This window comes from Onychomys torridus, chromosome 3 (assembly GCF_903995425.1).
Source record: "Onychomys torridus chromosome 3, mOncTor1.1, whole genome shotgun sequence".
Taxonomy (NCBI): Eukaryota; Metazoa; Chordata; class Mammalia; order Rodentia; family Cricetidae; genus Onychomys; species Onychomys torridus.
Genome location: NC_050445.1, coordinates 728,945 through 755,967, shown reverse-complemented (window position 1 = coordinate 755,967; position 27,023 = coordinate 728,945). Strand labels below are relative to the sequence as shown.

At 51.5% G+C, this 27,023-nt stretch overlaps 2 protein-coding genes across 17 annotated transcripts; both read right to left on the bottom strand.

Annotated features, from left to right (window-relative positions):
* Positions 1–1,119: 1,119 nt before the first annotated feature.
* Positions 1,120–16,645, bottom strand: Znf775 (zinc finger protein 775). Of its 9 annotated transcripts, XM_036182453.1 has the most exons (6): positions 16,560–16,645; positions 12,624–12,727; positions 11,918–12,050; positions 11,293–11,451; positions 8,647–8,728; positions 1,120–3,487 (listed from the first exon to the last, which is right to left on the bottom strand). In XM_036182453.1, exons 5-6 carry the CDS (start codon positions 8,675–8,677, stop codon positions 1,902–1,904), a joined length of 1,617 nt encoding a protein of 538 aa, XP_036038346.1. In that variant the 5' UTR covers positions 8,678–8,728; positions 11,293–11,451; positions 11,918–12,050; positions 12,624–12,727; positions 16,560–16,645; the 3' UTR covers positions 1,120–1,901. The 9 variants fall into 9 exon arrangements, with proteins under 9 accessions (XP_036038346.1, XP_036038341.1, XP_036038345.1 ...); XM_036182448.1 differs by lacking the exons at positions 11,293–11,451; positions 11,918–12,050 and adding an exon at positions 13,612–13,683; XM_036182452.1 differs by lacking the exon at positions 11,293–11,451.
* Positions 16,646–19,773: 3,128 nt separating this feature from the next.
* Repin1 (replication initiator 1) lies at positions 19,774–25,089 on the bottom strand. Of its 8 annotated transcripts, none has more exons than XM_036182359.1 (3): positions 24,903–25,089; positions 23,669–23,848; positions 19,774–22,499 (listed from the first exon to the last, which is right to left on the bottom strand). In XM_036182359.1, the coding sequence occupies exons 2-3, from the start codon at positions 23,805–23,807 to the stop codon at positions 20,842–20,844; spliced, it is 1,797 nt and encodes a 598-aa protein (XP_036038252.1). In that variant the 5' UTR covers positions 23,808–23,848; positions 24,903–25,089; the 3' UTR covers positions 19,774–20,841. The 8 variants fall into 8 exon arrangements, with proteins under 8 accessions (XP_036038252.1, XP_036038248.1, XP_036038247.1 ...); XM_036182355.1 differs by lacking the exon at positions 24,903–25,089 and adding an exon at positions 24,563–24,846 and having other exon boundaries at positions 19,774–22,496; positions 23,669–23,777; XM_036182354.1 differs by lacking the exon at positions 24,903–25,089 and adding an exon at positions 24,563–24,845 and having other exon boundaries at positions 23,669–23,777.
* Positions 25,090–27,023: the final 1,934 nt, after the last annotated feature.

Genomic DNA, 27,023 nt, shown 5'->3' with positions numbered 1-27,023 from the left:
CGAAGGATCCTGACCCCTTTGCTGTCGAACTTGGGTTTTTTGCTTGTTTGTTTGCCAGCTGTTCTTCATGTACCTTGGGTTATCTGTCTTAGTCTTCAGCCTGCTCCTCACAGAAGACAAGAACAGGTCCAGGATCCAGCCCCACCCAGCTGATGCAGCCTTTTGCAACTTGGCTACAGGGCCACTGCAGGCTTGCACTCACTTACCTGGCGGAGGACAGGATAGGAACGCTTCGGATCTTGTTTCCTTTCTCATGGACTGGCTCCCATGAACCCCCTTATTCTCTGCAATGCTGCTGAGTACCCCGCATCGTAAACCACTAGGACAAGTGTGACCTTGTCTTTGATCTGATGTCACCTCTTTGATATTCTCTGACCCACTTTACAAAGGAAGAAAATCAGAACCAAAGTTGCCAGCGCTGAGCGATCCTCAGAGAAGCCAATAGTTGTGACAAGAGACCTCAGTCTGACAGAAGGTCTGGACCTGCCAGCAGTGTAGAACATGACCTGGTGGACAAGTCGAGTTACCAACCCCCTCTCCCTCATGTCAAATGGTAATGTCACCGCCTAGCCTGCACCACAGACCACATGGGATTAGATGAGGTCATGAATAAGAAAGTCTTGTTAACAGGGCCAGGGCTGAAAACCATCTGTTCAAGAGTGGAGCATGCAGGCCGTGACAGTGTACAGCATATCAAAAGGATTCCCCAGGAAGTCCTTCAGCAAGGGCAGAGGCCATGTTCTGCTCATCTAGCACAAGGCTTAGTACACAGATCCCTTACGGAGCCAATGCTTTGCAGTCCCAATCTGGTCGATATACTCATAAATCAGTAATTTAGCCCTCTGGGAGGTTTGACCTTGGCTTCTGGCAGCACCAGGACATCAGCTACCCTGCTCTACACAGGGAGGAGAGGTGACCTCAGAGGGATGAGCAGGGGGCAGTATGTGGGAAGGCACATGGAACTGACCTGAAGGAGAGTAGATGACAGAAAACCACTCTCCAGCCTGGGCAGCAGGTAGGAACAGGACACATGAAAGGCAACCCTCACAAACACCCTCGGACTCATAGGGAGCACACATACATAGGTAAGGATGATTCAGAAAGGACAGTGACACCACGTGGAATATTCAGTCCTTCATTTTCCTCCAACACCAGTATGGGGACGGACGGACCCAAGTCAGCCATAGAAACCCACACACATGGAACAGATGGCCCACCCTTGCACATCCACTTTCCAAAGCAGCCAAGCTACAGCTGAAACCATGTGACTGTGGCGCAACCCTTAGTCACCATACACACAATCAGTTCTATGGCCGGGTCTGCCACACCTAGCACCATGACACTCAGTTGGAGAGAGACCATCAAATTATCCAACACCGCACAGGTGGCACTGTCCTTGGTGCTGGGGAAATAATTACCCCCTCCTAGCCAAAACCTTTGCTCTATTGCTGGTATCCTGGAGCCTGTGACCATCTTCCCATGTGGATGACCCCGCTAACCATCTTGTAGCCTATGTGACAGGGCAGTGTTACCATTGATCAGTTCCAGGCCATTTCACACAAGGAGGCTTTCCTAGGGATCCCAACAGCCTTTCACAAGGTGCCTACAGCTGAGGGCCAATTCTGAATGGTGTACTAATGAACACATTCCCATCACGGACACTCAGAACTTTGATCTCACCTCCCCCACTAGCCACTTTTCAGGCTTCTGGAATACCATCCTCGGGCCTCGGAACCTTGAGGAGCCTTGCAATGGGCTCTAACTTGGGGAGCATCAAGAGTCAGCATTCCTGGCCCTCCTGTTCCCCAAATAACACCCTGCAGGCACTCATTCTACCACCCACCACCATTAGCTGCACGGGGCGGGAGGGTAGCCTGGGGGTGGGGGGGGAGTTGCACACACTACAGCTCTTCCTCCTCCTCTGGGTGGCGGTGTGGCGCCTGAGCTCCGCGATGCACACGCTGGTGCTTGAGCAGATGCTGCTTTTGACGGAATCCACGGCCACAGGCAGTGCACAGGTAGGGTCTCTCGCCGGTGTGGTTGCGCCGGTGTCGTGTGAGGTTGGGCTTTTGGCTGAAACAGCGGCCGCAGTCTGGGCAGGCATAGGGCCGCTCACCAGTGTGGATGCGCTGGTGGATGGTGAGCGCTGACCACCATGAGAAGCTCTTGCCGCACTCGTTACAGATGAACTGGCGCTGCTCACTGGGTGCAGCCAGGGTCTCGCACCTCTGACCACACAGCACTTCCTTGACACCCTGGGGACCGTGGGGCTTCACAGCCACACTCCGGGCAGTCTCAGCTTGTGGCTCTGAACCAGGCACACCCCCCTGGACTGCAGACCGCGAACGCAGCAGCTCTGCTGTGGCATGTACTCGCTGGTGGGCCCGCAGTGCCGCACGGCTGGGGTAGTTCTGTCCACAGCTGGTGCACCTTGCGGACTGGGCGCCAGGCTGGTGTGTGCGCAAGTGCTTGAGCAGGTGCTGCTTTTGGCGGAAGCTGCGGCCACAGTGCGAGCATGGGTGCGGCCGCTCGCCCGTGTGGTTGCGCAGGTGCCTTGTGAGGTTGGGCTTCTGGCTGAAGCGGCGGCCGCATTCAGGGCACGCGTAGGGCCGCTCGCCTGTATGGATGCGCTGATGGATATTCAGCGATGACCACCACGTGAAGCTCTTACCGCACTCATTACAGATGAACTGGCGCTGCTCACTGGGACCTAAGCGGCCATGGGCTGCTATCCGTACCCCGTGCTGGCCCCACCATCCCTGGCAGAGCCCCAGCCAGACCCACTCGGAGCGCCCGCGTGGGGATCCAGGGCGCAGGCGGTAGGCCCGGCGGCGCACAGCAGCATACCGGAGCATCTCCTGCAAGCTGACACGGGCACCCAGGCGGTCCCGGGCATGCGCTCGCTGATGGATGCGAAGGCCCACTTGGTGCCGGAAGCAGCGCTCGCATTCTGGACACGCGTGGGTGGCGGGGCGAGAGTGCGTCTTCTGGTGCTTGAGTAGGTGTTGCTTCTGACTGAAGCGTCTTGTGCACTCTGGGCAGCAGAAGGGCCTCTCGCCGGTGTGGTGGCGCTGATGGCGCTCCAGGTTAGGCTTCTGGCTGAAGCTCTTGCCACACTTGCTGCAGAGGTAAGGCTTCTCGCCCGTGTGTGTGCGCTGGTGGATCTTCAGGGATGACCACCAGCTGAACCTTTTCCCACAATCCACACACACGAAGTGACCCCCACCCGCAGGAAGTGCCGGGCTCAGAGGGCCTGGAGCTGTCCCCGGAACTCGAGTAGTCTGCTCAGGAGGTGGGACCCACCATGCACCTCCAATCTCCTCCTGTGACCCCAGAGCCCAGGGCCGCCCCACGGTCTGGCACGGTGGGAGGACGCCCTGCTGCTGAAATATGTTTTCCTTGTCCTTCTCCGGAAGCGCGGCCTGAGACACGGCAGTCTGCAGCAGCCACTCTGGCTTCTCCTGCTTGATCCCCGGCAGCCCATCTCCTACGGAGGCAAAGGGAGAAGTCAGAAGACATCTTCGTGGGATGCAAAGAGCTTAGCGAGGAAGAGGTGCGGGGAAGGGTGGGGCCAGCTGAAAGAGTGAAGGCAAAACAGTTTTCAATGGAGGGAAAAACATGGATAAGAAAGATGAGGGTAGGGAAGACTTGAAGGACCTAGATGGGCAGGCAGAAGGTGACAGCCCACAGAAGAGTAAAAACAAGTGCACGGCTGGCTTGCCAAGGCCATGGGGTCCCTCATGCACAAGCTGTCCTGCCTTCTCCAACCAAGGTCCAGCGGATGCAGAGATGTTAAAGAACCCAGGCAGTGATGCTGCCTGACCCAGAGAGAAAGACAATGGCCAATGTTCAAAATTACCATTGTTTTTAAAAGCAACTCTGTGTGTATACATGTGTGTGCACGTGTGTGTTTGTGTGGGTAGGCAGATGCAAAGTCGATATGTGGAGGTCCACTTTCATGTAGGTTTTGGGTGTTGAACTTGGGCTGTCAGGCTTGCCCTGTTAGACCATCTCCTGCCCTGTTAGACCATCTCCTGCCCTGTAAGACCATCTCCTGCCCTGTAAGAATATCACCTGCTGACCCATCTCACCAAACTAAAACTTGCTGTTCTTTTTCTAGGAGAATGGACACTGGGAGCTTTCTAGGCAAAGGCATGCCCAGGCCCTCAGTGGTTAAGGCTACCACACCCTGAGTCACCGACCCTTTGTCTCCACTGGCAGGGCCCCTGCTCCAATGCAGTAGCTATGGAGCAGGAACACACCACTGGAAGGGCCTCCATCTTTCTCTCACAAAACCAAGAATGAGGAGGTAGGCCCCAAAGGCTCAGCATGGAAAAAGGTATTCCATGCCCTTTTAGTGAAAGTGTAATCCATTAGAGCTGCGGTTCTCAACCTTCCTAATGCTGCCACCCTTTAATACAGTTCCTCATGCTGTGGTGACCCCCAACCATACAATTATTTCAATGTTACTTCATACCTGTAATTTTGCTACTACTATGAATCATAATGTAAATATCTGATATGCAGGCCCTATGAAAGGGTCATTTACCCGAAAAGGAATCACAACTCATGGGTTGAGAACCACTGCACTAGAGCTCAGGGCAACAGCGACCAGCCCACAGCTTACACCCAGGCTCCCGGTGGTAAGAAGCTAGTGAAGACTGCTTTAGAAAGGACAGCATATAGATGCAATTCACTTATATAAACACCAAATCTGATAAAACGATTGTGAGTTAGATCGTGGCCCATCACAGAGGAACAGCTCTGAGGTCCTATCTGTGTTCTTCTTTAATGTAGGTCCTGGTTACATAGGTGGGCTGCTCTGTAAGAATGTAACGTGTGCACCTTCCTTTGTGTGTTATTGCCAGTAAGAAGCTCACAGCTGATAAAAAGGAGGCAGTATGAAATAGTCATGAGCCAAGAAGATTTGCAAGCAACAGATTTCAGCTTCAGCATCAGCAAAGCAACACATTCAAAGAAGTAGAAAAAAAAGATTAATAGAGTTAAAAGCAAAGTCTCACAAAGTACTAAAGGATTCAAAAAATACTAAAATATCATATATAGCCTTTATATCACTAAATTCATAAATATAAAGTAAATAATATTACAAGAAAATATAAATTAAAATGAATTCAAAAGCAGGTTAAAAGTACTGAAGAGATGGCTCAGTGGTTAAGAGCACCAGTTGCTCTTCCAGAGGACCAGGGTTCAGTTCCCAGTGCCCAGAAGGCGGCTCATAAATCAACTGTAATGATGTTGTCTTCTGGCCTCTATGGGCACTGCATGCATGTGGTGCACAGACACATGCAGGCAAAATATGCATACATATAAAAATAAAAATGGCCAGGCAGTGGTGGCACATGCCTTTAATTCCAGCACTAGGGAGGCAGAGGCAGGAGGATCTCTGTGAGTTTGAGGCCAGCCTGGGTTACCAAGTGGGCTCCAGGAAAGGTGCAAAGCTACACAGGGAAATCCTGTCTTGAAAACCCAAAAAATAAAATAAATAAATAAATAAATAAATAAATAATAAAAATGGCCTAGCATAGCAGTGTAATCCTTTAATCCCAACACTTGGGAAGCAGAAGGAGGCAGAGCTCTGTGAGTTTGAGGCTAGCCTCACCTACATAGTAAGTTCCAGGACAACCAGGGCTACATAAGCTCCCTAAAGAGACCATTTTAAAAGAACAAAAATAAATAATTTAAAAATAAAAACACATTTTAAAATGATTTTAAATAAGAGCAGGTTAAAAAAATTGATTATATAAATGTTTACAAGAGATTAACGTGAAAGCTGAATTCTAGCCCAAACTGGGTTATAAACTACATAGCTGTATCAACACACTATAAAAAGTTCAAAGGAAGTACGAGAGATGGCTCAGCATTGAAGAGCATGTCCTGCTCTGAATTCGGCTTCAGCATTCAGGTGGGGTGACTCAAACCCGCTGTAACTCTAGCTCTCGGGATCTGCCGTTCTCTCCTGGAGTCTGTGGGAGCCTGCACATGTGCGGTGCACACTCACAGGTGCACACTCACAGACACACACTCAGCACTCAAAAACAAAAATGTGTTTTAATTGATAAGAACTAGTCAGTAACTAGGAGGGAAGGAGGAAGGGGAGAGGAGAGGATGAGGGCAGGGAGCATCGACAAGACAGGCACAGAAGAATGGGAATAGGCAGGAATTGCAGCTTCACTGCCCCTCAAACACACACATTTGCAAAGAAGTTCAGCAGAATTAGAAATATTACAGCCTTGCTGGGATTTTTCCCCAGAAAAGGTAAAGATGGCTTGATATAACTCTCGATATTATCTTATTAAAGGTGAAGTATCAACTGAGGTTGTAGAGTGCTTGCTAGCAGCACAAGGCCTGTAATTGATTCCCTGGCATATTAAAAAAAAAAAAAAAGTCTACCTTACAGCATTTCCAACAGATGCAGAAAAAGTCACATGAAAAATTTCAGTCATCGGAGCTGGAGAGATGGCTCAGAGGTTAAAAGCACCGACTGCTCTTCCAGAGGTCCTGAGTTCAATTCCCAGCAACCACATGGTGGCTCACAACCATCTGCAATGAGATCTAGTGCCCTCTTCTGTATACATAATAAATAAATAAATCTAAAAAAAAAATTATACTTCATACATTTATTTGCCAGGCGGTGGTGGTGGTGCACGCCTTTAATCCCAGCACTCGAGAGGCAGAGGCAGGCGGATCTCTGTGAGTTCGAGGCCAGCCTGGTTTCCAAAGCTATGCAAAGAAACCCTGTCTCAAAAAAAGAAAAAAAAAAAAAGAAAAAATTTCAGGCATTTCAGGAGGGAGGACATTAGCAAACTAGGGATATAAGGAAATTCAAGATGACAAAAAATGTATACTAACACTACAGCAAGCTTTCTAGTCAGCAGCAAGGGATAGAAGACAGTATTCAGAACACAATAAGGACACGTATTCTCATTGATACTTTTTAACCCTGAGGAATCAGCCAAAGATAGAAGAGAAAAACACAAAGATACTTGAAAGAGAAAAAAAAAAACTCTCAGGTGCGTATGATTATTAACTTGGGTATACCAGAAAACCCACTAACAAAATGGTGATACTATGGTTCAGCAAGACTGTCACACACAAAAGCATACAAAATTAATCACTTTTAAAAACAGACAACAGTCATTATAAATTGTGAGTGTCTTAAAAAGCATAGAAAATGTTTGTAAAGAAAACCACTAAACTTTACTGAAGAGACAAAGGTCTGAGTGCCAACGCTTTCTTTGGTAGTTTGAATGAGAATGCCCACCAAAGGGAACCATACAGTTGAAATCTTGGTCCCCAGTTAGTACAAGGAAATGAGATCTTATTGGAAGAGATGTGTCACTGGGGGGAGGCTTTGAGGTTTCCAAAGACTGGAGCCATTCCCAGTGTGCTCTCCTCTCTGTCTGTCTGTCTGTCTGTCTCTCTGTCTGATGGTTGTGGATCATGAACCCTCAGCTGTTCTCTCGCTCCACCATTATGGACTCTAACCCTCTGAAACCATAAGCCAAACTATTTTTCTTACAGGTTGCCTTGGTCATGGTGTTTCATCACAGAAACAGAAGAATAACTAAGACATTTTCTTTTAGGGAAAATACAATAGATTCCTGGTGCATAGCATTAATAAAAATCAGTTCTAAATAAATTTTGGTCTTCTCTGTGCCTGGTCATGAGAATTCATTCCAGTAAGCCATGCTTAAGAAGGCAGGCAGTGGCTTCAATTCTATATTGGCAGGAATTGAATATCCAAGTGTAATGAGTTAAACTGATTATAGGACTGTCCCCTGACCTGCACTGAAATCCGGGCAAAGGAAGTATTTGGTGCCAAGTATCTAACCTGCCAGTGAGTCTGAGGTTTATTCAATGAAAAGAGATCACTGTCCCTGATTGACACAGTGTCTATTGAAATAACCCAGAGGCCCCCATGTTTAATGCCTTATCTAGTTAAGCTTAGCCTTGACATCCAACCGGAAAGATGACCCTGGACAGAGCTCTTCTCCAGCCGCCTGCTTCAGAGCATAGAGGGATCTGGACCCAGCACAGACCCCATAGGTCCACGGCTGAGGAAGGGAGTGTGCTTGAACTTCTGCCTGCCCCATGGCGCACAAGTGTGATGAAAGTCTCAGGCCTACAGGCACTGCTCCCCATTCTCATAACAGAATGCCAGGCAGGAAATTTTTCCACTCCAGGAAGCATTGGCCTGGGAAACCCCCAGACTGCCTGCTGCTTGACATCACAGCAGCCTGCAGAATGATGAGGACCCTGAACTCTGCGTGACCCTGGGATCTCTAGTAGTCTGGCTTGATGGTCATAAACAACAGCTTCTCTTAGCCAACCGCCCTACCCAGAGAGCTCATTCCCCAAGTCTAACTGGCAAGGCGTCGTCAAATCCCAGTCCCAGCACTGAAAACGGCACCCCGCTTTTTACCCGGCCTTCTGTGTCTCACAGGGCTGGCTTTGCCTTCTTTATGCTCCCAACATTACTGTCTTTGTTTATTCTTTGGATGACCTCCAAAGTCCTGGTCCCCACACCGAAATCCTACATTCTAGAAGATACTGGTTGAGGGAGGCAACTTACATTTGGCTCCGAGGAGGGTAAGGGTTTGGGAGGGGGAGGCTGACTTCTCTTACCTGAGCCATTGGCAACGAGGATGCTCTCCATCCCTGCAGACCTCCCCCTGCATCAGTGCTGATGAGGTCTCAGCCCTGCCCCCTGGGGTAAGATGGAAGAAAAGAGAAAGAATGGTCAGCGGCACAGTGAAAACCCATTTTCCCAGCGCTCTCCCATCTCACAGCCCATGCTTTTGTTCAGAGTTCTATTCACTCCTGGGTGAAATGTGCAGATGGGAAGGTAAGTGGGCACAATTCTCATGGACAAAGAAGAAACTGGGCCTGAGAGAGGCCTTGATGTGCCCAGAGATACAGAGATGGCTAAACAGCTGAATGTGTGCAAATTCCATAACTCCCACGCCAAAGCCTCAGAATCCATACCCTCGGCATGGGTAGAGGTCATATGAAGGGCATGGCACCTGAGAGCCAGGTACCTCAGGTGAGGTTAGATATGGGGGACCTGTTCAAGAAGACACCTGGAGGGGCTGGGGATGTGACTGCGGCAGAGTGCTTGCCTAGCATGTGCAAGGCCTGGAATTCCATCCCAACACTATCAACAAAACTAAAACAACCGGGAAAGCAGACCATCTCCCACATTTCCTACGTCAGTGGGAAAGTCTTCCAATATCCTAGAACAAACCCCTTCATGACATCTCACAGCCGCCTCCGCCACCACCACCAAGAACATGCTGGCTCACCACTCCCTAGTTCATGATCCAGCATTCATCAACCTTATTTTACAATCATCTTTTGAAAATCTCTAACTGCTTCCCTTTATAGCTGGGGTACGGCCTGAGACAGACCACATGGCTGCTTGGATGCCCCAGGCTTTGATCCCTCTGCTCTGTCCCTCCCTATAATCTCGGCCCGCCTCACTCTTCCTTCCTTCTGCTTGAACATCACCTTACCAGAGCAGCTGGCTTGCCCTGGGACCCCTCACTTTTCCTTTCCATCCCCCAAGTTGAGGAGAGTGTGAGGCACTGTCTTGTGTAGACCAGGCTGGCCTTGTTTGCTGTGCACTCAAGGATGGCCTTCAGTTCACAGCCTCCAACTCCATCTCCCTAGAGCCACCGTTACAGACCTGTGCCACCAGGCCTGGCTTTCTATGCCATCTAGGGATAGATAGAACTCAAGGCTCCCAGCATGCTCTGCATCCACTCTACCAACTGAGCTACACTCCCCAGCTCACCTCCAACAGGTTTTACCACCTGACAGGCTCTTTTCTGGTCTGTGTATTCCCAAACATGGCTTTGAGCGCTCACAGGTGGGCTCATGCTATCCACCACGTTGGTGTGACTGTCTCTCCTAAGGTTGGGGTCCAGCTTCACCCAACAATTCCCCCTTAGCACAACCAGGACTTTGTGGCTGGTTGCCCTATAGAAATCCAAAGCTGGTTTCACGTAGCCCCAGACAGGGACTTCTGGGTACCTTTGTTTGCGTTATCTGCACTAGAAAACCAACTCTGGGCCCTAGAGACCAGCCCTCAATAAGACGTCCCCCAGGCCACATTCCTGAGTTTGTTCTGGGAGTGCTTCCCCAGACTAGAAATCAGAGCCCTGACTAGAAATGCAAACCCCGGATGCAAGGCGGGGAGGAAATATTTCCTTTTCTGGGAGCATCTTCTTTAGAAATTTCTAGTTGTTAAGCTCTGGCTCTGTCCTCTCTAAACAAATGTAAATCTTTTCAAAACTAAATAAGCCTCTACATAAGCTTAACAACCCACTGTCTTCTTCAAGGGCCGGGAGCCATCCATTGGAGATAAAGCAGGCAGGAAGCCAGAGGCCTCTCTTCTCAAGAAAGTTGGATGCCTCCCTCTGGCAGGCTAGCACCTGGGCAGCAAACTTTTCCTTTCTTTCATAAAAATATGACGTTTGCCTTCTGCTCTCTTCTCCTCCCCGCCCCTCTCTCTCCCACACGTGTCTTTCACAGGCCTGGTCACTCTTCTGTCCGTCCCCCCAATAAAGCTCTGATACTGAGGAAAAACATGGTATTTATTTTTAATTTGGATAAGGGCAATTACCTAACGGATGGTCACCCCAATGACCAGGTAGACTCATGTGACATGTGACATCCTCCTGTCTGACGGCCAGCCATGATTTGTTGTGAGAACATGCTTGTGCAGTGGGAGGCATCTGCCTGGGCTACATCTGGAGCTTGAGTTCCACTGTCTAGCCAAGTTATCATTCACACTAACATTTACCCAAGGGGGGGCGGGGGCCCAACCTTTCTTTCTCCTCTACCCCAGTGGGGCTCTTCTGTGGAGGCAGCAGGCTTTGTTTGTGGTTCTGTTTCTGCATGGGGGTCTGGGAAGCACTCTCACTGCATTTTCTCAGAGATGCTGAGACCCCCTGGTGGCAGAGAGGAGGGAGCAGCAGGAAGCTGAAGGCAAGCCCCAGAGGGACATCTGGGGACTGGAGCTCCCTCTATTTATGTATGTGAGTTTCTGCATCCCACACCTTGGAGACCACCTCAAGAGGCCTAGAGGACCATAAACGCAGGTCACCTGGCCAGACTGAGAGAGGGCAGGCCTGGCAGGCAGAACAGAGCTAGAGGGTCAGGATTCGACCTACACCACACCTGAGACCCTAAACCACCCAGCCAGAGCACCCCTAAACCACCCAGTCAGAGCATCCCTAAACCGCCCAGCCAGAGCACCACTTCATCCACCCTGGCTTCTAAGAACTGTTTCAAAAGTGGAACCATAAGGGTTTGGTTCCCGGTGACCCAGCCTGTGCACAGCCAGGCCACATCAGGCAGGAAGGGCAACTCTTCTGGGGTCTCAGCAGGAACAGACGTGGGAAAAGAAGGAAGGAGACCCACACAGGCCTGAAGGGATGAGGAGAGAAATGGGGGGATACAGAAAAGACAGAGATATGTGGAGGCAGGCCATGTCTTTTGAGACCTACTTCCTGTATGCTCAAGTGTTACATGTCTGCAGAACACAGGCTAGGAAAGCCAAGTCCAGGGTGGGCCCGGCTCAGGGACTCCTCAAGTCCTCCATGTCCCCATGGCACACCCTCCCAGTGTGTCTCTCATTCCATCATCTGCCATGCCACTGACACTGTCCCTCCCCATAACCCACCTGACACACCAGTCAGCTGACAGGAGAGACACCCAGGAAGCAAGTGAGCAGGCTTTCCACCTGAACACCCTAGCCAGACATAGGAGCTAAGTGGTACCCCCACAGCCTCAAGAGACAGGAAGACAGGCTGGCCTACCACAGGGGGCCTGAACCCCAGTCTTGACCCTCTCTTCTTTCCATCACCATGAGAACTACGAGCACAGGACATACACAAGATAAGGTCTCTGACCACCTCCATCTTCCTGTGGCCTGCTGGAGCCTGGAGACCCACACTGGGTCAGGTTATGGTTTGGCTGTGAACTCCGCTGATGGGAAGTCCCCAGGCCATCAGCTGCTCTGCCAACTGCAGAAACAGAGGAGACTGTGGCCTGCAGCAGGCCGTGAGGGCTGGGACACGGGGGTAACAAGGGACGCTGGTGTCAGCATAGACACGGGGTGAAGAAGAAGAAATGAAGTGAGGCCCAGTGACAGAGACAAGCAACTCAGGGACCTGTCCAGGTCTCCCCACTCACCCCTCCTCCTCCTGCCCGGGAATGGAAGTGAGAAGTGGACAGTACTTCTGGACTTCGTATCTCATCACCAGCAGAGCAGGTCTTACGATGACAAAAGCCGGGCCACTGGCTTTTCTCAGCCCAGAGGTCCCACGAGGTCCCAATCCCATTGAGCTCTCATCTACTCCTCTTTACCTTCCCGGAGACCCAGGCAGGAGACAGCCTGCCTCAGGGCCCTCCCCACATGGCCACTGTCCTCCCCCCGACCCCCACTTTCCTTTCTTGCAAACACATCTTTCCCAGCGCTCCCTGACCCTGCCTGTCCTCAGGGCACCCACCAGTGACATCATCCTTCTGCCTGCTTTCCCTGCCTGCCAGCCTCCCCAGGGCATCGGCAGAGGGACGGGTGAGGGGAACAATTGTACCTCTGTGCCAAGGAGGTTCTTAGCTCTCCCCTGGGGAAGAGGATGTGCATCACCCAAGCCCACAGGGATCTGAGGATGGGGTCACGGGCTTCCTTGACAGTGACCTGGGGAAAGAGAGAGGAAGTGTCAGCTCGAACAAGGAGAATATCACTAGCTGCTAAAAAACGGACAAGTATCAAGCACTCAGCAAGCAAAGCCCACATTGTCCTTTAGCTAAGGAAATCCTGCCAGGGGTCATGTAAATGGTGGCATCAGGATAGATTGGGGGGGACAGATGGAGCACTCTCCAAAACTATGTAGCCTCCAAGGGAAAGTACGAGACTTACCTGGAGGGCACCAGCAGCCAAGACAAACCTAAAACCCTAGTCCCTCAGTTTCAGGAGTTTGCCTTCTATGCCCAAATGTGGTTATTTAAATTCAGAGGAGCTGGAAAGATGGTTCCTAGGTTAAGAGCACTGGCTGTACTTCCAGAGGACCAGGGTTCAACTCCCAGCACACATGGCAGTTCATACTGCCTGTAACTTCAGCTCCAGGGGATCTGACACCCTCACACAGACATACATGCAGGTGAAACACCAATGCCCTTAAAATAAAAATACACAAACCATTAATAGATACAACAACAAGCATCCTTAAATTCAAATAAATTTACTTTTAAAATTCAGTTTCTCAAGCATGCTGGTCACATGGAAGTGCTCAAAGGCCACATGTGGTTGTCCCACTGTGACTGACAGCCAAGGCCACTGCTGTCTTCCTGGGGGTGAGATATAGGAGGGCACAGCCTTGCCTGGCTGGAGCCCTGACACAAAAGGGCCCACACACACTGAACTGGGTAGTTAGGGTGAAGACTTAAAGCAGACTCTCCTCTGGCTCCAGTCCTTTGTCACCACCAACACATCTACTCTGCCTGGGAATGGATTTCAGTCAAACATGACCAACGGCCAACAGGAAGCTGAGAAACACAAGTTCAAAGACACAGAATGGATACCTGCCATACTGCACAGTAACCCCTTCACCCACAGTGTGCTTTCCAGATCCAGTTAGCCATGGCCAACCTCACCTGGTAGAATAGAAAAGACCTTTTGAGAGACCCAAGAACCCCATGACATTTATTATAGCACACTGTCATAACTGTTATATTGTAACATTTATTGATCTTACCCCCTCTCTGTGTCTCATGTATAAAGTAGACTGTCAGATGTATGTGCCAGAAAAGACTGAGTACAGTCCTGTATTAGCTGCAGTTTCAAACACGCACTGGGAGCCGGGCAACACTGCAGCGTGTCCCCCAGACACGTGGAGGGCTGGAGGACTGGACTTGTAAACACAGGAAAGTGTCTAAAACAGGCACGGAGGCTGGAGAGGTGACCTGGTAGTTAAGAGCACTTGCCACTCTTGCAGAGGATGGGGTTCTGTTCCCAGCAACCACGTGACACCAGTGTGTAACTCCAGTTCTAGAACATCTTACTCCCTCTCTGGTCTGCCTGCATGTATGTGGTGCATAGAGATACACACAGGCAAAGCACCCGGACACATAAAGCAAAAATAAGTCTCTTTAAAATGATGCATTTCCAGCATCATACAGGCATGCCGATGTGAGGCACATCAACACAAATCACTACACATCCACTTGTGACAACAGAAACAGAAGCAATCTTGATAAAGTCTTCTCAAAGTTGAATATAGTAGGAACTTCATGTAATCCAAGCTTTCAGTAAACAGGAACCCCAGGAGTTCAAGGCCAGCCTAAGCTACATTTCAGGTTCAACAGTAGCCTGGGTTACATAAAACCCTATCTTTGAAAAATTTTTTAAAGTCTTTGAATATCCAGAGCCATATTAACACATTTACTCTAAGAAATAGAACTTAGGGAGGGAGGAAGCCCTGAGTTGCTTTATGGGATATGATGACTAGATTGTGCCCAGCAGTCTGTGCAGTGTGAGCTCCTCCAGGGCCTAGCCCACATGAAAGCAGCAGATCCTTTCCCCTCTACCCACTTTGGGTGAGCTGAGTTAACCCAAGTCTAAATCATCAACCCAAGTTTCTCCCTTGAGCCCACACCCAAGTATGGCAAAGTCCTTCCAGGCTTCCACATCACACCTAGAACGGGAATCAGGAACCCCACCTGTCAATTCTAAGTTCAGTTCTCACTGTTTCTCACTTAAATTACTTTAAAAAGTCAGTGAGATCACTTAGTGCATTAGTTCTCAACCTATGGGTCGCCTAAGACCATCAGAAAACAGATACTTATAGACCAATTCTAACAGTAGCAAAATTACAGTTATGAAGTAGTAACTTCAAAACATTTTATGGTTGGGGGTCACAACACAAGGAACTGTATTAAAGGGTTGAAGCCTTAGGAAGGTTGAGAACCACTGGCTTAGTGGGTAAAAGTGCTTGACATGTAAACCTGTTGACCTAAGTCTGATACCCAGAACCCATGTGATCCACGTGGTAGAGTGTGAGAGCCAACTCCCAAAACTGTGTTCTCTTCTCTCCTCTCCTTTCTTCTTCTTCTTCTTCTTCTTCTTCTTCTTCTTCTTCTTCTTCTTCTTCTTCTCTCTCTCTCTCTCTCTCTCTCTCTCTCTCTCTCTCCTTTCCTCCCTCCCCCCCCCCCCCCCACACACAATAAATATAACCTGAAAGTTTTACTGATTTTCTTGGTCCCTCCAATCCATCTGCCACCTAGAACCCAAATATTTTTCTAAAACTGAAATTTGAACATTTTACTCCCTTAACATACTTCAAGGGCTCCCAGACACTTGGAGATTTAGCCAAAACATCTTGGCAAGGTCATTCAAAATTTAGTCTCTGGTTACCTTTCCCCATTGCCCCATATATGTTATCACCCAATACCCAGGTTTCTTGTCTCCTCACCCACCTGCACGCCTCTGACCTGTCTGGCAGTGACCTTGCCCATACCCCTTCCCAGAGACAGACAAAGCTAATGTTTCTATGTCATCCAAACAAGTACTTAGGGTAACTGTCCTCATCAGTGTTTTCTGTTATCACCGAAGATCAAACACTCCCTGATACAGAATGCCTCTACCGCAGCACAACAATCCGGGCCCAGCCTTGTAGACCACTGCAAAACACGGTTATGAGGGCTTATTTAAATAAATGTCAGTTCCTCAGCCACAACTGACTGGGAGAAGCACAGAACCATGGAGCCGTGGAACTGGCAGGACACAAATGCTATGGACCGTTTTCATGCAATCGCTTTACACAGGTAAGAAACAAAACGGGACAAACAAAAATGCGGAGCCTGGATTGTCACTTGCCTCCAACCTCAGGTGACCACACCCAGCCTCCGCTGCAGCTGGAGACCATTCTGGATCTAGGTCGCCGGACATCACACCCACTGAAGCTGCTGCAACCATTTTACTTGAATAGTCTCGGGAACCCCCTCCCCCCGAAAACGCGCACACAGCTGTAACTTCTCTCGCTTGTTCTCCACCTCCATCCTCATCCCAGGTCACGGAATCGCTCACTTGGGGATCACCTACTCTAAGCCTTTCTGTAACCAACACTGGGGTTCCTGTCTCCAGAAGCGCGTCTACGCGGGGGTGGGGGTGGGGTGGGCAGACAGAGAACTCAGAACCACCAGAGGGGCGGCGCGGAGACTCTCCGCTCTCCAACCGTCCTACCCCTTGACCTCGCTGCCCTGGCCTGCCGCCCTCCCAGCCAGCCTCAGGTCTCTCCCCGCTGCCAGGCTGGGTGCTGGTGGTGCAGAAAGTTGGGACCTGGGACTGAGGTGCGCGCGGGACTCGGGGCACCTCAAGGCCCCGGACCCATCCTTCCTCTTCAGCCCGGGACAGCGGAGCAGCTCCGGAGCAGCAACGGAGCAGCGGCCGGGCGCTGGTCCATCCCTGCACCGCCCCTCCTGCCGGAATGCACAGGGACTCGGGGTGGGGTGGGGGCCTGGGAAATAAATACCTTTGACTTTGTAGCTAAGGTTAACGGGAACTGCTACGCAAGGGGCGACTTGGGCACCCGGCTCCCGGCCACGGCCAGTCCCGGGGCAGGCGGGGCGGGTAGGCGCCCGTGATTGGCTGGCCGCCCTGCATAGCTCTGTCTGCGGATTGGCTGTGCGGCTCAGATGACACTCCCGGCCCTATCGGAGCAGCCCGCGGGGCGGCCCCTTTGTTCTCCGGAGCCAATAGCCAGGGTCTGACCTCGCCCGCGGACGAGCGTCCCTGAGCGGTGAATCTGTGCGCTGAGCTCTGCTGGCCTGAGAACGGTGGTCTCCGGCGGCGTCCTGTGCTGGGCGACATTACGTCGTTCTCCCCTGTCCACCAGGTGCCTCGGATCTGCCCGCCTTTGCGCGCTCTGCCTCCCGCACATGCGCGTGTTGACATCTGAACTCCTAACGTAGGTGCGGGGTCCGGCAGTAGCTAGTATACTCGAGGTGCTACTGGTGTCCGTGCTGGGAAGCCTTCGCGGACCACAGTTAGGAGCCCTCTCGAGAGTATGCCCATTTTAGTGTGGCCCTTTTTCTTTAGTCCCTGAACGCTGTGTTCAGGTGACACTGCACACGCCCGCCTGTTAAACATTGCAGGACTCTTGTACCTCATGAGTATGCAATGAGCCATCATTGCATGAGTATGCAATGCGCACCTCAGCAGACCACAGTCGTGATAAATGATGTTTGGTGCTGTCTGGGAGTAGCCTTGGAAATCGTTGCACTCGAGAGCTTTTTCTAGCTGAGGAAACAGGTCTGAAGAGGTTACAGCTAGTTTCACTGCACTCTAGGGTTCAGTTGAATGAAATATCTTCAAGCTGGTAACCTGGTCCAGACCGCCAAGGAAGGTAACTGTTTCCAAACACCTCCAGGGAAGTGTTTTCATCTCCAACCACTTCCATCCATCTGAAAGAATTCCTGCCACTCCTGCCTTTAGTTGGGTCAAAGTTGGGTAAATTCTCTCACTCCAGGCTTAGGAACCACGGTAGGGTCAACTGGAGAGAAACTGCATTTTCTCTCCAGAGCTACTTTGAAGGTGCATTTGGAACCAAGATGGATGACTTCCCACGACCCCTACCATGGGACCAATGCAGCTGAACAATAGGGGCTTGCTCTAAGCCCAGCTGCTATCCAGCTCTTAAGCATAATGGAAACTGGGGTGGAATTTCTACCCATTTTCCCACTAACTTCACGTGCAGTAATCACAAGAGACTTTTCTGTTTCTGGACTTTGGCATATTTGTCTGTGGATCAGATGAATAATTTTCCACCTGCTTATATATCTTTCTTGATTTTCATTCCTCTCTGAGCAGCATTCTAGTTCCAGATCTTCCACCAGCTAGCGTGGCCCTGGAACAGCAAGCAATTCCACTCTAGAGTGGCAGATTTCTTCAGACTGACACTCCAGAACCAAGGCTGTTGAAAGATTGAAGCACATCTAGAAGTATTTCCCACCAAGCCAAAACAGGGCAGCTGAAAATGCACAAAAAGAAATGGCTGGGAGACAATCCTTTAAACTTCAGGTATGAGAGAATGAGGGGCCAAGATAGATATTTAAAGCACATAAAGAGAAGTTGCATGTGGCGGTGCTTGCTTGGAATCCCAGTACTTGGGAGGTAAAGTCCAAAGGATCAGTAGTTGAAAGCCAGCCTACCTTACATAGTTAGTTCAAGGCCAGCCTGGAGCTATGTTAGATCCTGTCTCAAAACAAACTACATATGTGTTGATACACATGCATATATACACATACAGGGAGAGTCTGCATTATAAAATTTGTGTGTATGTGTATGGGGAATGCATGTGAAAGCCAGAGGGTCACAGCATGTATCTTCAGGCACCTGTTATCTTCTTAAGACAGGGTCTCTAATTGGCCTGGAACTTCATCAAGTAGCCTAGGCTAAGGTGACCAGCAAGATACTGGGGTTGCACTGCCTGTGGGATTACAATTGTGAGCCACCATACTCAGCTTTTCACATGGCCTCTGGGAGCCAAACTCCGGTCCTCATGCTTGAGAGGAATATGTTCTACAAACCGAGCCATCTCCCCAACCTCAATATTATGTAACCAAAAGCAGCACACAAATTTATTATTTTTTGCTATGTAGTGAAAGTCAAGAGTGAGAGGGGAGCTGGGGAGATGGTTGACTCATCAGAGCACCTGCTGCTCTTGGAGAAGACTTGGGTTTGGTCCTAGAGCTCACATAGTGGCTCACAACTGTTTCTTAACTCCGGTTCTAGAGGTCTAATACCCTCTTCTGGTCTAGCCTCCACAGGTACCAGGTACACACATGTACACAGACATACGTGAAGGCAAGTAGATACACATATACAGCACTAAGAGAAAAGGGGGCAGGGGTAGACAGACAGGTCTCAGTCAGCCTCTAGTAATCAGCATTACAGGATCATGTGCAAGTGTTTGCATGAATTTAAAGGGAGAAGAGCATCCAGAGCAGCCCATCAGTAGGATCAGGTAGAACTTCTTAGCATTCCCAAAAGGTTAGTTATTCTTATGCACCGTTCTGTACTTCTTAGCATTCCCAAAAGGTTAGTTATTCTTATGCACCGTTCTGTGTAGGAATCGATGCCGACGGCAGGCAAGAGGGCCTATGGATGCTCAGCAAGAGCAGCACTCAGCTGTGTGAAACTATCAAGGATGGGCCTGCAGCAAACCTACCAGAAACCCCTTTCCCCCTTAGGGAACCTGCTGACTTTGAGCTGACCCCAGAGGAGGCTGAGTTCATGTGTGGATCTGTAATCAGTATTGGGGGTGTTAGCTGAAAGCTGTCTTTGCTGCTCAGAGTACCTCTTTCCCAAGAGACCCCTTTTTTCATGACAACAGCCTGACAAAGCTGCAGGTGTGACCGCAGTATGTAAGGTTCGCCGTCCCTCCGATGAAGCCCTCAGTGACTCCACGTGAAGGCTGAAGTGGGAAGAACACAATCAGAGTCCTGGGTCCAACATTCCAAGACCTTGATTCCAAAATAAGCAGGTTTGTTCTCTGGTACTTTTGCACACACCTGAATTTGCTCAAGCTCAGGTATGTCTAGCTCTGCCTTCAGCAAGGACTGGGAGGAGAGTATAAGGCACTCAGCTGCTGTCAAAGCTCCCAGAGCCTGACTTCTTTTCTGGAAACAGAGTGATGTTCTTTCCCCCATCATCATAGCTCCCACAGAAAGGAACACAGCCAGCCACTAGTTCTAAAACCAAATCTTTATTCTCTAGTTTGAAAAGGAGGGTAAATGGTTGTTCTTTTTCGGTGTAGAGAACAAAATAAGACCCAGTAGGCAGAAATCATAGGAAAGCAGACTCCAATCATTACAGGTAAGGATTTTCTAACAATTAGAATCACCCTACATAGAACCAGTGCCTCTGGAGGTAAGAGCGCCCCAACACCGAGGTGCACGGTGGAGGCTGGCATCCACACCCTGGAAACCTTACAAAGGAAATCTACCCAGGACCTTCCCTGCAGTCAAAGCCCCAGCATCAGAGGGATAGGCTTTCCCAGAACTCCTGAAGCTCTGGAAAGAGTTGGGAGAGCCAGGGGTTCAAACAAAACCACCAGGGAAGCCCCCTACTTGGGGAGAAAGGGCAGATAAAGCCAGGCAGGTGAAGGGTAAATAAATGTCCTGCCAGGGTAACCTGGATGTGGATAGAATTGCCAACCGAGGATGGGCGGGCCTCTACACATCTGGGTACCTATGCAGGAGTCACTGCGGAAGGGTACTGGTTTAAAAAAGAAGAAAAAGAAAAATAACAGCTCAGCTTCACCTCTCCTACTGCTTGACAAAGCCAGCAGCAGGCTCACCAAGGTGTATCCAACTGGCCCACTTTCCCTGCCCCAGGATTCATTTACTATGACTATACCACACCTACTTCCAAAAAATGACCTGAAGTAACTCATAGTAAAGACTGGGACATTAAGGCGTTAACACCAGAGGATGGAGTGGCTCCCTTCCCACTGGTGGTTCCTCTAGCTGAGGATTCAAAGGGTAGATGGAGTTGCTATTGCTACTTTTCCAGGGTACAGAGCGGTCTGAGTTGACCTTACAAAAACCAGGTGGGGGCCGGCTAGCTCAAAGCCAGGTCCCTGCATTCTAAAATGGGTTCCCTGACCACCTGGGGCAACTTTAATCCTGAACAGCGCCCAGATCACTCCGCCTCTTCTATCCCCTGGGATCCTCTCCAGCCGTGCCAGTGTAGGCACCCCACACGGCCCTCTGCCACGCTGTTGCCAAGGACATCCAGGCCTGTGGCCCCTCTTAGGCATCGTGCTGCTTCTGGTGCATCAAGAGTCGCTCCTCGTCGTCAAAGGTCTGACCGCAGATAGCACAGCAGAAGGCACCATCCCGGATGTGGCTTTTCCGGTGTGTGATAAGGTTGGACTTCTGGCTGAAGCTGCGGTCACAGTCGGGGCAGGCGTAGGGCCGCTCGCCTGTGTGGATGCGCCTGTGGGACACCAGGTTGGACTTCTGACTGAAGGCTTTGCCACAGTCTGGACACACGTAGGGCTTCTCGCCGGTGTGGATGCGCCGGTGTGCTGCCAGGTAGGGCTTGTGGCGGAAAGCCTTGCCACAGTCGGGGCACACGAAGGGCCTCTCGGGTGCGTGGTCGCGCCGGTGGGCTGCCAGGTGGCTGCCCTGTGAGAAGCGGCGCCCACACTCCTCGCAGGCGAAAGGCCGCTCACCCGAGTGCACTCGCGAGTGAGCAACCAAGTGTGTCTTCTTGCCGAAGTTCTTGCCGCACTCGGGGCAGGAGAAGGGCCGCTCGCCTGTGTGCTGTCGCTGGTGCAGCCTCAGGAAGCGCTCGAGCCGGAAGCTGCGGCCACAGTCGGCGCAGTTGTGCAAAGGCACTGATGCCTCTGCCGGGGTCCGCGGGGACCCCAGGGGAGCCCCAAGTGCGGGCTGCACCACGGGCTCCGTTGCCATCTGGGGACTCCCGGTGCCCAGGGCGGCCTGCGCGGAGACCTCTGAGCGCTTGTGGATTTTGCTGTGCGACAACAGGTTGGGTTTGTGGCGGAAGCGGCGGCCACACTCGGTGCACGGGTAGGGTTTCTCGCCGGTGTGTATGCGCCGGTGCGAAGTTAGGTAGGGCTTGTTGGTGAAGCGTTTCCCGCACTCTGGGCACTGGTGTGGTCGCTCGCCAGTGTGCACGCGGCGGTGGGCGATCAGGTTGGGCTTGTGACGGAAGCGCTTGCCGCAGCAGGCACACTGGAAGGGGCGGTCCACGGCATCTCCGCCCGGCCTGGGGGCAGCCACTGCCGGCCGGCCTCGGGGTCGGGGACCTAGGGCCTTGGCTGCTGCCTCCTCCAGGGCCTCAGTGACGTGCACCCGCTTGTGAACAACCAGCTGGTCCCACTGGGCAAAGCTCCGCCCACAGTTGCCACATATGAAGGGCCTAGCCTCAGGGACAGGGGGATGGCACCTCTGCAGGTGAGCTCGAAGCTGCTTTTGTCGCCAGAAGCGCCTGTCACATTCGGGACACGTGATGGGCCGCTTTGCAGCTGAGTGAGCCCGGAGGTGTAGTACCAGGGCTACCCAGCCTCGGAAGCTATGCCCACAGAGGTGGCAGGTGAAACCCAGATCAGGGATGGCAGAGGCATGAACCTGAAGGTGCAGCGCTAGGAAGGGGGCGTGGCGAAAACGCTGGCTGCACTGGTGGCAGGGCAGTGGCAGCCTGGCCTGGCACCGACGAGTGTGAAGCCACAGGGCCACCCAGCCCGGGAAGCGCCTCCGACAGTGGGCACAGCGATGGGCCTTGCCTGGTGCTTGGTCTCCTGGCTGAGCTACTGACTGTTGGTGCCTCAACCCTCTTTCAGGCTGGGGGGACTCCTGGGAGGGCCCGGAAAGGAGCCTGGGCTGGGCTGGGCCCATGGCCACGGTGCCCCTGCAGCGCCGGTCCAGCATGGGGTCTTCCTCTGCTGAGGGTGGAAAGGCACAGTCACTGCGCAGCTAACCCCGGGTTCTCCCTCCCACCCCAAAGGAGGCTGCCCTCTGGAACCGCTAGCACCGTTCTATTCTACACGCTGGTCTTGAGTTTCTAAATAACATTTCAAGGATCTTTAGATCTTTACTGCCCTGGAAACTTCCAGAAGGGAGACATGCTGTCACTCCTTGAGATTCTCACAGGGCATTTACCCTAGTGTCAGGAGGGCTTACAGAAAATACTCTGGCATCTCCCTACCATGCCTGACCTATTGCAAACCCGCTTGATGCCTTTCCCCGTGGCAACCACCTTTTTCTACCACATGAGAGCTCTCCACTTGACACAGGAAGCAAGTGTGGGGCTTCAAATGGTGGCAGTACTTGCCTGGGGTGACACTGTGAACCCCCAGCAGACCAAAGCTGGGGGGACAGGTCTTGTGAACCCCCAGGCCAGTATGTGTTCCTCTTAACACTGAGGTGTGCAGAGATCTTGAAAACCATCTGGCTAAAGCCTTGCGGACAGTACTTTCAGCCTCCCCGACCTCAGCTCTAAGCCTGGAGGGAAGTGGGAACCACCTTTCTTCAGGAGGGGGAGCAAGGTGCCTCTCCCAGCACAGACTAATGCCAAGCCACCACCTGCCCAGACTGCCCACATTCTGCCTACCAGCCCATGTCACCCACACCCAAGTGATTGCGATTAGGACATTGAGGAAGGAAAGTGCTTCCCAATCCAAGAAACACCCACACTCTGCTGTGGGAGGGAGGGGACAATCCCTGGTTCAGCATCTCTCATGGGTACGAGGGACTGTTGGGGTAAGGAAGGGGAGGGGAGAAGAGACTGTCATCTCCGTTTTCCTTGCCTGGTGCTGCCCAAACCTGGCCAAGGACTGTCCCATATTCAGCTATACGGCAGCAGTGGAGCCCAGATTCCGGAGAGTCTCCTACACAGAGTGAATTCTGGGGTGGCAGGGAGACTCCCCCCGAGACCTTTCATGTCTGCTCGGGAGCTCAGTCCAGGCACAACCTCCCCAACTCCTTTACAACCAGCTCTCTTCTGGGGGACTACCAACATGACTCACCCCTGCCCCCACTGTCCTGCTGGTAAGAGAGACCTGAACACTGGAGCTTGGGTTTGTTTGAGGACACGGGAAAGGCCAGACTCTACCCTGGAGAGTGCAGAGCTGGGGATGAGGCTTTTTCCAGCTCCTTGTGAGGATGTTCCTGGGGAAACTTCTGCTGCAGCGCCTGCTTCGGCTCCCGGATGTCAGAGAAAACTGTAGCAATAAAGACATCCCTATCCCCATGGCAGAGCTCAGACCTCTAACTGCAGAGAGGTCAGCCTTACCTGGGGAAGGGAGAGAAAACCTATGTGAGGCTCCGCGCCCTGCCAGGCAGCTTTGTGTCCTCACCTAGTCCCTCCCCCATGCAAAGCCACAAGCTTCTGCCTTGAGTCCTACAGCCCAGTTTGGCAGAATGATCTAACGGCCACTGGACTGAAGCATGAACATGGCCCTTCACCAGGAAGCACAGTGCTGCCTTTGGGGGCCACCTCCTAGCCTGGTAGGGTCACAGAAGAATTCTTGATCTGTGGCAAAGATCTTTCTCTGTGGCCAAAGGCCGACCTAAGCAGTAACTCAGGAATCCCTGCTGGCTCCCCTTCCCCCACTCTCCTCGCAACAGAAATTCCAGGCCTGTTTCCCGAGGGTCTGCGCAGGGCGCGCCAGTGTGCCCAGGACTCAGCCGGGATCCCCTTCGGTATCTAGGACAGCCCCGGGTGGCTGCAGGCCCACACCCCCCTTTTGTATTGGTGAGTGTCCTCTGTCCACGTTCGCCGGCACGCTGGACCGGCTCCTACAAGGGAGCGGGCCATCTTGGGTCCCATGCCCAGCGGAGCCTGTGCGCAGGTGCGCTCGCCCTGCGCCGCAGCACTCGGTGCCCCCCCCTCCCCGCCGCGCGCGCCCCCCCCCCTCCGGCCGCACACACTCACGGTCACGCGCCCCGCAGGTGGAGCTGCCCCCGCGCGCCCTCGGTGGCCCCTGCGCCCCTGCTCGGGCCATACCTCTCCCGCGTGCCCTGCGAGGACGCGGCGCCCATCCATGAAGCCCCAGGCCGGCCTCTGCGGCCCGCTCCCCACCCCGCCGCCGCGACAGCGGCAGGTTCGAGTTCACAACTGCCAGGCCCGTCCCCAACCTCCCCCCTCCGGGTTCCCAGCGCCACGTGACTACAGGAGCTGCAGAGGGTCAGTCTCGGCTAGGCGGCCGCGGCCTGGGGGCGGGGCGGGCCAGGTCACCCCCGCTTCTCGCCCGCCTAAGCGCACGGCCGGGGGAGGGCCCGGCTCCGTTACCATGGCAGCCACCAGCTCGAGTTTTGGCCACTGGCCGGAACTCCAAGTTTCTCACCCCTCTGTCCCTGCGAAGGACGCTCGCCCCTGGGCCATCCCGTGGCCAGGCTGTGGTCACTGCGTCTGGTCCACCTGCTCTGCCTTTTTAAAGACTCAGGCCGAGAGAACTGGACGGCACCACCCACGGTTCCCCTGGCGTCGAGCCCGGGGCTTTGCCCAGGCCGCTCCAGGTTGGGGCTGCTGCGGGGCAGCCGCTCACCAGGGCCACAGATCCCATGGCAACCCAGTGCACCCTGCACGCACCCGGACGGAGAATGAATGGCCCGCGACTGTGAACTCTGCAGGGCCCTGTATTCCCACAACTAAGATCCCGAGTTGCCCGCTCTCTGGAGCCGCAGGCCAGGCCCAGGTGGCTCTTGGCACAAGTGGGTCATTTATGCTTGGAAACGCACAGCAGCCAGTGTGGCGTCTGCGGGGGCAGGTGCAAGCCTGTGGTGATGACTCACCCACTAGCAGGTGGCCTTGGCTTTCCAAAGGAACCCCATCTTGGAGCTTCCAGACCAGTGCAATTTCGTGTCCTTTCATGCTTTCAACAAAGACAAGTTTTGAATTGTACGATTATTTTAAAAACACTTTTAAAATCTCTCCTATGCGTAGGAAATAGAGGGCCATCTAGCCCTTTCATATATTAGCCTCCTGGAGTCAATTACATTCGGGGTTTTGACATACTCTGATGCTCTGAATAGCATTTTATGCTGGGGTTGCCTGAGGTAATCCCTTGCAACTGTATATGCTGGCTCGTTACTTAAGATATTGTAAATTTTCTCCCATTTAATTGTTCTTTTATATTTTTTCATGTATTTAAATGGCTGCATGAATATACAAATAGATTACAAATTTCTATATCCTTATAGATTAATGTTTCATTGTACATGCCCAGTATCAGACATTGTACATGCCCAGTATCCTTATAGATTAATGTTTCATTGTACATGCCCAGTATCCTTATAGATTAATGTTTCATTGTACATGCCCAGTATCAGACTTTTGGAGGTGGAAACAGATGGTCAAAGACGAGGTATGTATTTTTAAATGATCATCCAAAACGTATTAGTTATCCCTGAGAAATTACCATTTTCCCATTTCCTTGACAACATGGGCTATTTTCCCAAAATTAATTAAAATGGCTTTGTTTTTGTTTGTTTGTTTGTTTTTGTTTTTTGTTTGTTTGTTTTTGTTTTGGGGTTTGTTTTTGGTTTTTTGTTTGTTTTTTGGGTTTTGTTTTGTTTTGTTTTTTCGAGACAGAGTTTCTCTGTGCAGCTTTGCGCCTTTCCTGGAACTTGCTTTGTAGACCAGGCTGACCTCAAACTCACAGAGATCCGCCTGCCTCTGCCTCCAGAGTGCTGGGATTACAGGCATGCGCCACCACCGCTCCGCTTGTTTGGGTTTTTGTTTCTTGGATTGCTGGTTTGCTGAACTGTTACTTTTACGTGATTTTTTTTTTAACCAGTTTATGCTATGACTTTTGAGAATTTATCCTTTGTTTGTCCAGTTTCAAGGTTGGGAAGTTGGTTTTGTTGTTTGGGGTTCATGTTTGAAGGTGCTAATCTGTCGTGTATGTGGAAAATGTTTTCCCTTGGACTGTACTTTTGTGGGGATATGGGAAGCAAGGTCTCACTATATAGCCCACACTGGCCTCGAACCCAAACCTGGGATTACAGGCATGTCTACCACACTCAGCAACTTTAATTTTTGAAGTGAGAAAATTTTGGTTTTATGTGCTGAAACTTGCCCATCCTTTTCTTTCTGGTGTTTGCCTTTAGATTTGTGTTTAGAACATTACCTCCTCCATCCCCAGTTACTCTTTGTTTACAGTTTCGTTGCAGAAAGTGAGTTTTAACACTTCAGTTTCAGCATTCCCTACAGCGAGTCTGTCGTGTTTTAATTTGATTTTCAAAACGTGTCTAGAATCACTCCTCTGTCTTTCAACGTGAACTTTAGAACTTGTCAATATTTGGACCCTGTTTATGTTCTAGGGAGAGAACAGAGATGTGTGCACTCATGGAATAGATGCACTGTTGGGGTCACATTTTGCCTCTCACTGTGGAGTCGCTGACATGTGGGCTGCATGCAGACCTTTCCCTCTTCCTGTAGAGTACACCTCAGATCGTAGAGCTTC

What these genes read in the sequence shown, in the direction of transcription:
- Repin1 (XM_036182354.1), bottom strand. Translation starts at nt 24,601, where the DNA reads ATGGATGGGCGCCGCGTCCTCGCAGGGCACGCGGGAGAG. An exon ending in TCGCAGGGCACGCGGGAGAG is followed by an intron (nt 23,778 to 24,562) that starts GTATGGCCCGAG and finishes TTATTGCTACAG; the next exon opens with TTTTCTCTGACATCCGGGAG. An exon ending in CCAGCTCTGCACTCTCCAGG is followed by an intron (nt 22,500 to 23,668) that starts GTAGAGTCTGGC and finishes TTCCACCCTCAG; the next exon opens with CAGAGGAAGACCCCATGCTG.
- Znf775 (XM_036182448.1), bottom strand. Translation starts at nt 8,677, where the DNA reads ATGGAGAGCATCCTCGTTGCCAATGGCTCAG. An exon ending in CCTCGTTGCCAATGGCTCAG is followed by an intron (nt 3,488 to 8,646) that starts GTAAGAGAAGTC and finishes TTGCCTCCGTAG; the next exon opens with GAGATGGGCTGCCGGGGATC.